General features: G+C 31.6%; 1 protein-coding gene across 1 annotated transcript; it reads right to left on the bottom strand.

Annotated features, from left to right (window-relative positions):
- Positions 1–11,145: 11,145 nt before the first annotated feature.
- LOC106461451 (histone H4) lies at positions 11,146–12,041 on the bottom strand. The gene has a single exon (XM_013921274.2). The coding sequence runs from the start codon at positions 11,987–11,989 to the stop codon at positions 11,678–11,680; it is 312 nt and encodes a 103-aa protein (XP_013776728.1). The 5' UTR covers positions 11,990–12,041; the 3' UTR covers positions 11,146–11,677.
- Positions 12,042–12,551: the final 510 nt, after the last annotated feature.

The raw sequence follows: 12,551 nt of genomic DNA, 5'->3' as shown, positions 1-12,551 counted from the left end.
CAAATGTTACGATTTCCTATACAAAAAGAACACCAGCGGATAAATCAAAAAGTTATTGACTTGTTAGCCTCACTAGCTGCCTAGACAAAATCCTTGAAAGAGATTGTCACAGACAGACTATTAAAGATTCTATAAATGAACAATAACTTTTTGAATTTAAAAATATTTTTAGAAAAACACAGATAAACCACTAATCTTTCTAATCAGATCACATAAACAATCATTGATAGTTTTAATAAACATTTGTACTGTTACTTGTCTTCTAGACGCAAGAAAAAGTATTCGACAGTGTTTAACATAATGATCTCCGGTTTGCAATGAAGCTACTGTGGCTTTTTAACTTTTTGAACGACAGTTAAGGTAGAGTATACTCAGAGTTTTCAACTCCTCATGCAAACGTCCCACAAGAAGGGATAGTTAGCCCTGTACTATTCATCATGTATGTAAATAGCACGTCACTACCCCCAGTGGCACACCGGTAAGCCTGTAGGCTTATAACGCTAAAAACTGGGTTTCGATACAAACAAACAAAAGCATGCCTCTGTTACACACGAATATCTGTATTTCATCACAATTTAAGAATGGTGTGGCTATATGGAAGAGCTCCCCGAACCCTATAGCAGCATTCAACCAATAAAAGAGTGGTCCAAGAAATGGCATATCAAAATAAAATGCACAAACAAACAAACAAAAATGAAGTTCTTGTTTCCTTAAATCTCTAAAAATCACCAAACATTTATCAAAAATTATACATTCACAAAACTATTTTCCAGATATCCACTTCAGCAAGAATTTCTTGGTCTCATCTACGATAAGAAAATTTTGTAGAAGGGTAAATAACGTTAAAAGTCTAGTTTGCAACAACAGAGGAACATTTGCAGAAAATAGACTAACAACGTATAAAACTTACATCAAACCCATAATTGAATACATCAGGATAAATGTAATAAAAACAAACCTCTCACAATTATAAACTGTTCAAATTTCATTACTTTCTGCAGGCTGCAGAGAACCCTGAATAACTTCTATGAAATTCTTACATGATTATGAAACCTACAGGTGTTGTCAGACAGATTACTTCAATATTCAATAAACACAATATTTTTGGAACCTGCCACATTTGGCTATGTTGGATATTAAAGTACCTGAATACTACAATAGAATAAACCAAATACTGTGCTTTGAGCACCTAACTGCACTTAACTCTACCACTGAATTGAACTGCAAAATAATATAGACAAATGCTAAAGTAATATGCAATAAGTAACTACCTTTAAGTTAAATTACTTAATTAAACAGAAAATAACTGGACACAGATATAAATGTAAACCAACGTTAGTATTGTATTTGAGATCCTACTTGGAACTAAAACTTAATGAAATAAACAGGATAGTGGAAGAATAGACAAACATAGAATATGTGTCAGAACAAGGGGACCAGAGGACTCCTATCTCCACTATTGGAGTACTAGTGCTCATTTTGGCCCCTCAATAAATTTCAATAGATTTATTATTTCCTGAAATTAATTTTTACAGTAACAAATGTTTTTAACATTTTGTGACATTAATGCCCAAAATGTATCTTTAAAACTAATTATTTATCTAACTATATTTAACTAGATACAACAATATAACTATGGTATTACAAGGTAATTATTAATTTGACTAAGGATAGATACAACAATATAGAACTACTATCCCTTGAAACTTTTCCTTCTGAAATAAAAGGTCATGCAAGTTGCCCCAAAACTACTTATTTTGACATTGTATTTTGACCTGAATTCCAACATATCTTGTCCTAAATTGCCATTCTAATTATAAAGCTTTTTTTTCCAGGGGAACATGCTCTCCCACCCTAGTATTTCTTTGTCTTCAGCAGATGTCTTCCTGATAACCTTGATTCACCTCTAACTTTGGCCCATTGTACATATTTTGCTTCCAATACCTATGTAGAACAACATTACTATTCTGTTATAAGAAATTATTTGTCACTATAAGACAAAGAAATGTATCATATGAAGTAGAAAAATATAGAATAACAACAATAATTTAACATAATTTAAGCCACTACACAGAACAGTAGAATAATATGGAAAACACATGTATTATCAGATTATAAGTAACAATTTGTAGCTGTTATTTAAAACCACTACACTAAACAGTAGAAAAGTAGAGAAAACACATGGTATCAGGTTATAAATAACAATTTATAGCTGTTATTTAAACCACTGAACTGGGCAGTAGTGGAGCAGAGAAGAAATCACTGTAACTTCAGTAACATAGTATAACTACTTGTAATAATAAGTTGAGCTGGTGAGCTGGACACTAAACTAAAGTAGACATCTTTAAAACAACAATAGTACATCATTATAGTTAAAATCCCTGAAATGATAAATGGAAAATTAGAAACAAACATTTAACAACATTATTGTTTTATAACTACTTGAAATTGTAATTCAAACCCCTGAACTGAAATGCTGAAAAAAACCAAGAACCTCAAACAACATTAATATAGTGTTGCAAGTAAACTTTGTAGCTTTATAAGAAATCACTGTTAAACCACTGAATTGTAGAAGACAACATAAAATTACAATAGTATTTGTAATAAGGTATTAAATGTAACAAAGAAGTTCAACAAAATTACATAAAAACAATTAACAACAACTGTATTTTTACTTTTATAAGTTATCTACTCCTGATTATCAGTTAAGTTAAAACAATCTCATTATAATCAAAAGCAGAGAGCAACAGTAGTAGTATTTTATAAGTAATTAGCCATGCCAGTATGTGAAAACAAGTAAATTGGGCAGTAGAATATTAGAACAAATAAAAATAAAAATATTATTTAATAACAAACTATTTGTGACTATGAAGTTAAACAAGAACTTAACAGGATAATATAATTATAGAATTTAAAACAGAGAATGATAACTTTATTTTATAAGTACGAATTAATCAATATATGTTAAACTAGTAAATAATATAAACATACAAATACACACAGAGTAACAAGTTAAACCATTGGGCTGAAGAGTACAGGAATAGAGACACACATCAAGTAATAAGTTAAACCAATGAACTGAACAGTAGAGGAATAAGGACACTCATAGAACAACAATATTTTCACATTTTAAGCAGCTGCTAACTTCACAGTGTTAGAGAAGCACATTGCACAGTAACAGTATCTCATCATAAGCACTAGCAATTGTAAGTTAATACTGCTAAATTGGGCAGTACAAAAATATAAGCAAATATAGAACAACAAATGTATCATTGTTTTAAGTAATTACTTGTAGCTATAAGTTAAGCCACTAAGTTGAGCAGTAAAAGAAACAGACAATTAAAGTATAACAATATCACCATCGTACAAGTAAGTATCAATAACTATAAGTAAAATCAATGAATTTTTATGAGAATACCATATTAGTAAATGTAAGTGAAAATCTATGATATTTTATTTGAAAATAACAAAAACAATGAGTGCAACAATACCATAAAGTAACGAGTATGAGTGGTTGCTTATAACTATAAAGTAAATCTCTGATTCAAACAAAAGATGAATAAGTGAAAAAAATATTTTTTTAAAGAAATTGAAAGTGTAGGAATGAGTGCACCAAAAAGTGACCGTTGAGTCACTCATTCATTTGTGTTGATATCCTGTTTGCATATCATCAATGTAGGTGTGCACCACAATATTATGGTATGTGCATATAATGGTGTATGTGTGTGTGGTGTGCATTGTCTTTATTTATGGTGTGTGTACACATTGTGAGTGTGCACCACAATATTATGGTACGTGCATATAATGGTGTATGTGTGTGTGGTGTGCATTGTCTTTATTTATGGTGTGTTTACACATTATGAGTGTGCATGTGTGTGTGGTGTGCATTGTCTTCATTTATGGTGTGTGTACACATTGTGAGTGTGCATGTGTGTGTGGTGTGCATTGTCTTTATTTATGGTGTGTGTACACATTATGAGTGTGCATGTGTGTGTGGTGTGCATTGTCTTTATTTATGGTGTGTGTACACATTGTGAGTGTACATGTGTAATGTCATTTGAATGATGTAGTGTGAGTTGTGGTTGTGTTCATATACTAGAAGTTGATAAATTAGTTAATTAAATTAATTAACTACTTCGTCTATTTCAGTCAATAACTATAATTTCATGTAGGTAAAACTGGTAATGCAGGTTAACATTTACGAAAGTAACAGGTTTAAGCCGGACACTGTCCTTGTTTGTTTACATGTAAGTACATTGATAGTTATTACAACACTGCATAGTTACATGTAATTATCAGTACGTTTTTAGTCCAGCATTAATTAACTCAGAGAAATGGATTTGAAGTATTTTAAACCAATAGGTATACCTTAACAGGAATACTTCAAGTCCCTTTTCTGTATAGTGGCAGGACTCAACAGTTGACTCCTACACCTACTCGGTATACTAAGTGAGCGAGCGGATTTGTGTATTTTAAAATGGCGTCCATGTTCAAGATATTGCCTGATGTACGTCAAACAGTTCTTCTTTTTGGTGATGTTTAGTATAGAAAAATGCTAGCACTAGCACGTGGTCCCTGTGCCATATTTCTATTTGGTGCACTTGGAATTATGGTAAGTTGGTCTGTTACACAGCTAGAAGCGTTCGACAATGTCAGTCAGTGAGATTGAGAAATTTGTGGTTTTGTGATTGTTTTGTATCTACTCTGCTGACTTTCTCAAGCGGTTCTATGACTTGTAATTTTGTATTTGGTTTGTTTATCACTTAAGGGTGTTTCTCAAATACTTTTGAAGACTTATTAATTGGTTGTTAAAGATATATACGAGTAAATAGTTTGTATTGCATGTATCGTGTCTCTGCCTATACCTACTATAAATACTACCATACCTATGATAGTGTAAACTAGAGAACAACAATACCATAATTTACAATTATAGAACTTGAATATTATGAGAGTTTAAGTAATATTTACTCGTAACTCTTTAAGTTATATAGGTGATCAAACAGTAGAAGAATTGGATCCAACCTAGAACATACGTATATTATGTGTTTCAAGCTTATGAATAAAAACAGAGGAAACCATTTATATACAAGAACAACATAAAACAAACGGTAGAATCCAGTCCAAGGGGCGTCACTGACGTTTCGCCATTTCTTCGTAACTACACAATACATTCACGGAGGAAAAAAGAAAACACTACAATATTCGTCTGTTATCCAGTTTAGGAGCTTAACGTACGAATACAATTAATTATCAACATTGTTTTTGACGTTTTAATGTTGGTATTATTTTGCTATTTAGATATTCTTTTAATCTATAAATACAAGCTGTTACTTAAAACAGTTATTACGTTTTAATGTTTGATATTATTTTGCTATTTAAATGTTCTTTTAATCTATAAATACAAGCTATTATTTAAAACTGTTGTAGTTCTGCATTAGTTTGTGTTCTTCGACTCTCTTTCATTGGCTTAGATTATCGTTAGCAGTAATTTGTATTTTCGTATTATTGTTATTTCGTCTCTTTTGTCAACTATCCTATTCTCTAGTTTAAGTTATAATTACACGTAGTTATTTATGTCATATGTTTGTCAATGCACATTAAGCAACAATAAATCCGTCTAAAGTTGTACAGTTTTCTCCTTATTTCAACATAGAATAACCTACAGGAAGCGTCTCTTGCAAAATACCATTTTTGCTGTACATATTCTAACACACGTTTGGCATAAGTTCTGACGTTGGCTATTTTTCTGGTGAACTTGATTCAATTTGTTGATTATTACTATTTTTGTTTGCAAAGAGCAGAACTGTTTACCTCCTCACATATATTTTTCTTTAAGCTTAAATTTTATCACAGTTTTATCCCTACTGTTTCCCAAAGTTAAGGCATTATGTTAATGTATGTCACAATTTCATTACCTAAATATTATAATATATTTTTATAATATAAAATTAAAATTACTAGTTAAAAAGTGATCTGAACAAATTCTGATGCTTTTTTCTAATTTTATTTCTGTTCGTCTAATTAAATAGTCACTTGTATTGTCAACGACTAGATAATCCCACTGTCTGTTTACCTCGATGTGTAAGAACATTACTCTTTATAACAGTCAGGTGTAAAATTTAATAAATAATTAAGGTCAATGCTTTATAGTTATACAGTTTTAAAAACTTTATTGAAGCCGTCAACGGCTTCCACTTTAAAAGCACGTTGTCTTCCAATGTACATGTAGAGTATATTTTTAAAGTTGAAGCCGTTCACGGCTTCAATAAAGTTTTTAAAACTGCGTAACTACAAAGCGTTGATTTTAATTATTTATTGAATTTTTAATAATACACAAGTGCTGATCCTTCATATTTACAGTCATGTGTATTTGAACCAAAAACTGCACAAAACGATGGAATTGTACGATATTTTACCCAACATGTGATTAGCTAACTTGATATTAGATAAACTACTAAAACATTATACAATAGATCGCAAAAACTTCGTTTCACAAGCCTCCTCATTGTCTATCAATATGGCGGATGAAACTTTTGTGACTTCACATGAGAAGAGGCTATTTAAGTGTTTTATAATATATAACTTTTGAGGTCCTGTGTCCTCTATCCCCCCCCCCCCCCTCTCACAAAACCTTTGGCACCGTCCGTACCTATCTATCCCCGCGTCAAATTCTCAGTTTTGGATCTTTTTTAACTAATTTTACTTCTTCGCGAAAATTCTTTAATCTTCGAGCAATCCTAAATTCCTACCATAATGATGATGATCAACTCTTAAACTGTATAGATGAAACAGTATGGAAAAAACCATTTGTCTAGAAGAAAAACAGCATAGAAAACAATGGTAGAATCCAGTCAGCATTAAAAGTGAACTTATTCACTAGTTGTCACTAATGTTTTGCTGTTTCTACCACACCACACCATATAACGTTTTCACACAAGAAGAAAGAAAACAGTATATATACGTGCGCGTGTGTGTATATATACGTACATTTGAAACAAACGTTGTCGTTATAATGATAAGCAGTTAATATCTCATTAGAATTTTATGCTAAAACTGTTATTAGTAAACTTTGTATATCATAAAGATGTATCGAGCAGCTCTCCGAATAACAACAAGGGAGAGCCTAGTGTCTCTTAGAAACCAGAGCGAGCAAGAAATCTGTACGTGAACGTTTCAGCAATATGGCGTCGAGTGAGGTGAAGCTACAGCGCTGTAAATACGTACATGTATGTGCTCAGTGTTCGATCTCTCTTTTGTTGAGCACACAAATCGCTCTATAACAGGAATAATAATCTCTCTTTCGTCATTGTTTTGATAATGTTGGTTTGAATAATTTGTGTTTATGCTTCACCGGCTATGTTGAAATCACACTTTAAATAAACATAAATCTTAGGTGAACAACAATACTTCACATTCGTTACCTGGACTAGCACTGTCAGAGAAGAACATAAAATATGTTCAGTAGTATTTTTCTTATACAGATATACGTAGGCGTTTCACATTAATAAAGGTTGTATTTGTTTCCAACTCACAATCTATTGACAAACTGTAAAGAGTAACATAATACTGTGTGAAGTTATTTAGAACATTAAAGCAAAACTTAATTATTATTTTCAACGTCTAACTCTTAAGATACAAGTTGTGCAGTAGACGAATATATAGTAATGATTATATTCTGTTGTAAAATAACTTTGCGTATTACGTGTTAATCAATAAGCTTGAAACATTAAAAATTAATTTTAATAATTAAACTAAATAGTAGAAACATATAAATGGAACAACAAGTATAAGAAACAGTTTTAACTAAAATAGACAATTGTACAATTCTGTCAGGTTGTGAGAACGACGTGGTTTACTGGTTTGTGTTATGAATTTGAATGGAATGGTTGCAAGTTCGAAGCTTTTTCAAAGAGTAGGTGATAACAACACATTAAATGCTAATTGTATCATATACATGTACATAGCCTTGAAAAGGAGTCAGTGTGTGTACTCGGGCTGTTGGATATAAACACTGATCCAAGTGAAGTGATAAAATTAGTATTTTCTAGATTAAACCAAAATGCAAAGTAAAGTAAAATATATCAACTGCCTGACGTTCCCAGGTAAAAAATAGACCTAAACTCCAATACAGATAGAAGAACAAAGAAGCTTTTTTCGTGCTTAGTCATTATGTTCTTGAGCAAGACACTTGACTCCATATTTGCTTCAGCCTACTCAACTGTATAATGGGTACCAGCCAACAGCTAAGGACTAACCTGTCATGGACAGTAGCAACTGGTATTTCGGGCAAAGAATGAATTAACTAATAATTAATAATTTACTAACAGGTTATTAGTAGGTACAAGTTAAAGAAGCATATCTGAGAATGGAAACAGTAATGAGAAACTAATATATTTAAAAAATGTAGAATCGTCGTATAAGTTTATATCTGTACCTTTAAGCCTAAACACGGAATTGTACAGAAAAAAAAAGACAAAACAGAAAGTATCAAGTCATAAATAACTTTTTGTAATCATAATTTAAACCAAAGAAGAGGGTAGCTGAATAAAAACAAAAATAGTGTCAAGATATAAGTAAGTATTTCTAACGATAATCCAAACGAGTTAAATAGAACACAGTCTAATATAGAACATACTAGAGTCATGTTAAGAGTAAATACTTATGAATCCACTAAACTGGGCAGTAGAATAATATAAGTAATAAAATATAAAAAATAGTGTCATGTTATGAGAAAATACTTATTAAACCATTGATCTGAACAGTATAAGAATGCAGACTAACATAGAACAACAATAGCGTCATATTGTGAGAAAATATTTATTAAACCACTGTCTGGATAGTAGAAGAATACAAAAAATGATCTAACAACAATAGTGTCATCTAATGAGAAAATACTTATTAAACCATTAATCTGGACGGTATAAGAATATAGAACAATAACAGTGTCATCTTATGAGAAAATACTTATAAAACCATTGATTTGAGCAGTATAAGAATATACACTAATAATATAAAACAACAATAGTTTCATGTTATGAGAAAATACTTACTAAACCAGTAACTGGAAGTAGAAGAACACAGAACAACAATAGTGTCATATGATGAGTAATTACATTTTAAACCAATGAACTGAAGAGTAGAAGAATGCAGACTAATAAAGAACATCAATAGTGTCACGTTATGAGTAAGTGTATATTAAACCAATGAAGTGAACAGTAGATGAATAAAGACAATTATCTAACTATTGTAGTGCCACGTTACAAGTAAATACGTATCAAAGCACTGAAAAGAACAATAGAATAATACAGACAATTACAGAATAACAATAGTGTCATGTTAGGAGTAAGTGTATATTAAATCAAATAAAGAAAATTACAAAACAACAATAGTGTCATTTTACGAGCAAGTACATATTAACAACCATTGAACTGGACAACAGAAGAATACAGACAATTATAGAACAACTTTATTATTATGTTATAACTAAACATTTATTAAAGTACTGAGGTGGACAGTAGAAGAATACCGAAAATTATAAAACAACAGTAGTGTCATGTTACAAGTAAGTACTTATTAAACCACTGAACTGGACGATATAAGAATACAGAAAAATATAAAACAACATTAGTGTCATGTTACGAGTAAGTACTTATTAAACCATTGAGGTGGATTGTGGGAAACTTTGCCGATAGGTATATTATTATATAAAATAAAAGATAACTTTACAGCAATACAATTCTAGGAATGAAATAGTCCTAACAAATTAATTAGATTTATAAAGGCCTACAAATAAAGAAAAATTTAGAGCACTAATACTGGGTGAATATTTTATAAAGTCCTGGAAAATTATAATCATTGAAATGAACTTATACAGAATACAAACAGGTAGAGTTCTGCATCTAATAGAAATCTAGCGATGTATGAAACTACAAAATCCGTTACATAAAGATAAAGTTGTAATGGGATTATACTATACAGACAGATTAATATTGAAATTGACTTGTACAAAGTCTACAAGAATTAAATAAACATCTACAAATTAAATTAGTTCTTGCATGGTAATAAAAACTTTCAGCTGTAATAAATCGTACAAGGATAAAGCACAATAAGAGAGAATCTGGAAAATAAATAAAAGTTTAAAACTTTACTGAAATCCTTGAAGAAGTAGATGGAACGCCTACAAAGAGATATCAACCTAAAATCCTGTGAACGCCAAAAAACGAACAGTGAAACTGGTAACAAATAAAATGAGGTTGAAACTTGAAATACACTAAACACACAGAAAAGGTAGAAAGAAACATTTCGACAGAAACCAAGGTTTCTCTAATGGATTGATATAAAACAACAAAAATAATAAGTATAAGAGACTAACACAAGCAACAAAACAACAACAATTAATATGCACTAAAGAACCGATAGAGGTAAAAGTTAAGATACTTCTAGTAACCAACAGCAATGAAGAAACATAAAAACATATCTATATATATGAAATTGACAGAGTGATAGAAGACACGAAAGTACCTGAAGAGATCATCCACCATGCAGACAGAAACCGCTTTAGAATGGTTGAAACGAGCAAACAGATATAAACCAACAGTACTGAAGAATGGTATAAACAAAGTGACTCAAACCATAAGATAGACAAATTCAGTACACTACCGTTGAAATCCACAAACACGTGAAAATTAACAGTGATAGATTTCATTACATATTAATAAATAAATAAAAATGAATGATTGACAGAGATCAGTAGTCAAGAAAAACTACAGTAAACAAATCTACGCACTACGGAAGATTTATCATGGTGTAAAAATACAACAGAAAACTAGCAGATTTAAATCTTAGGACACTAACCATCGTTTAATGTAAAAACCTGAAGATAGATTGGAACAAAGTTTAAACCAATAAAAGCCGTCAGTCTAACGGAAAGCTGGAAGTATATTAAAAGAAAGAAAAAAAAAAGAGATAAAATATTTCAAACACCAAAAAATAATGTCCTGTTTCGTTCATTATCACGAATATGTTTAATGTGAAAGTTTAAACATTATCCCGTTTCTTTCATTAACACGTGTATGTTTAATGATAGTTTAAAGAATGACCCGTTTCTTTCATTAACACGTGTACGTTTAATGATATTTGTGTATAAATTTGAAGTTTTTATGGACCATGTTCGAGGTACCGTGGAGAGCATAGACCACGATTAACATAATCTAGAAGTATGAAACAAAATATCGAGTTTATTTTAATCGTATTCCTTTCTGGAATTTCCAAAAATACAATGTTATTCTTTCGCTAATACTGTTGAAATAGTACAATAACGACTTTAACGTTTTGCTTCTTTCACTGATGTGGAGACCAAGAAATTAGGTTTCAGTAACGTATAATTCCTTACATATATAATTAAATGAAAGTATCTCGTTTATGATTTAATGTCCTTCTACTGGTGTGTGCACGTGGAATACTAATGGTGTTCTCTTTCTTTGTGTGAAATGATGTTTTTCAGCATGAATTTCACACCTACCTCTATTAAAAATATTCAATGGAGTCAAACTAACATTGAGAAACTCAGTTTAATTGATATTACTACTCTTGGATATATGTGAGAAATTGGCTCTCTTTTGCAGGATGTGGTGGCCCTAAAAAGGGCCGGTTTGATAATTTGCAGCTCAGTCCTTTAACCTCCGAAACCGTAAAGGGTACGACCTTGTCTCTTTAGGGCATATACTACGTCCATGGCGGTTACAGTCTTCCGTTTGGCATGCTCTGTATAGGTTACAGCGTCCCGGATAACGTTCTCCAAAAACACCTTCAAAACACCACGAGTTTCCTCGTAGATAAGACCGGAGATACGCTTCACTCCACCACGACGTGCCAGTCGTCGGATTGCTGGTTTGGTAATACCTTGGATATTATCACGAAGCACTTTTCGGTGACGTTTGGCTCCTCCTTTCCCAAGACCCTTTCCACCTTTCCCTCTCCCAGACATGGTGATTAGAGATTATAGCAAAACTATACACGATACTCACACGTAGAAATTTCAGAAATGAAATTCTACTTGTAGTAGCAATATAAATACACTGAGCGCGGCCCTCTAAGAAAGCTAACAGTCAAACTCGGTGATGCTGTTGTACTATATTGTTCATAATGTTTTAAGGGCGTATCTGTACCATGTTTGTATTTTATTGTTATGAAGTTTAATATAGTTCTGAACAAAATGGGATATTATATAGGGTTTACACACACACACACATATATATATTCAATGTATTGAAAATCTTTATGTTGGACTTCCCTCCCATGTCTGATTAGAGTACATGAATAATGTTTCATTATTCCCTATTTAACTGACAGATTAGTCCCCCTGTGGGACAGCAGTAAGTTTACGAACTTACAATGCAAAAATCCGGGCTTCGATTCCTCGTGGTGGACACAGCAGACAGCCCAATGTAGCTTTGCTTTAAATCAAATAAACAAGCTGGCGATTTAACGAATATGATATTTTATTTAAGTATTTGTTGAGTTCCTCTGGTGATGTCACTTCTTGAGTA

This window comes from Limulus polyphemus, unplaced genomic scaffold (assembly GCF_000517525.1).
Source record: "Limulus polyphemus unplaced genomic scaffold, Limulus_polyphemus-2.1.2 Scaffold963, whole genome shotgun sequence".
Taxonomy (NCBI): domain Eukaryota; kingdom Metazoa; phylum Arthropoda; class Merostomata; order Xiphosura; family Limulidae; genus Limulus; species Limulus polyphemus.
This window is presented reverse-complemented; position numbering and strand designations above follow the sequence as displayed.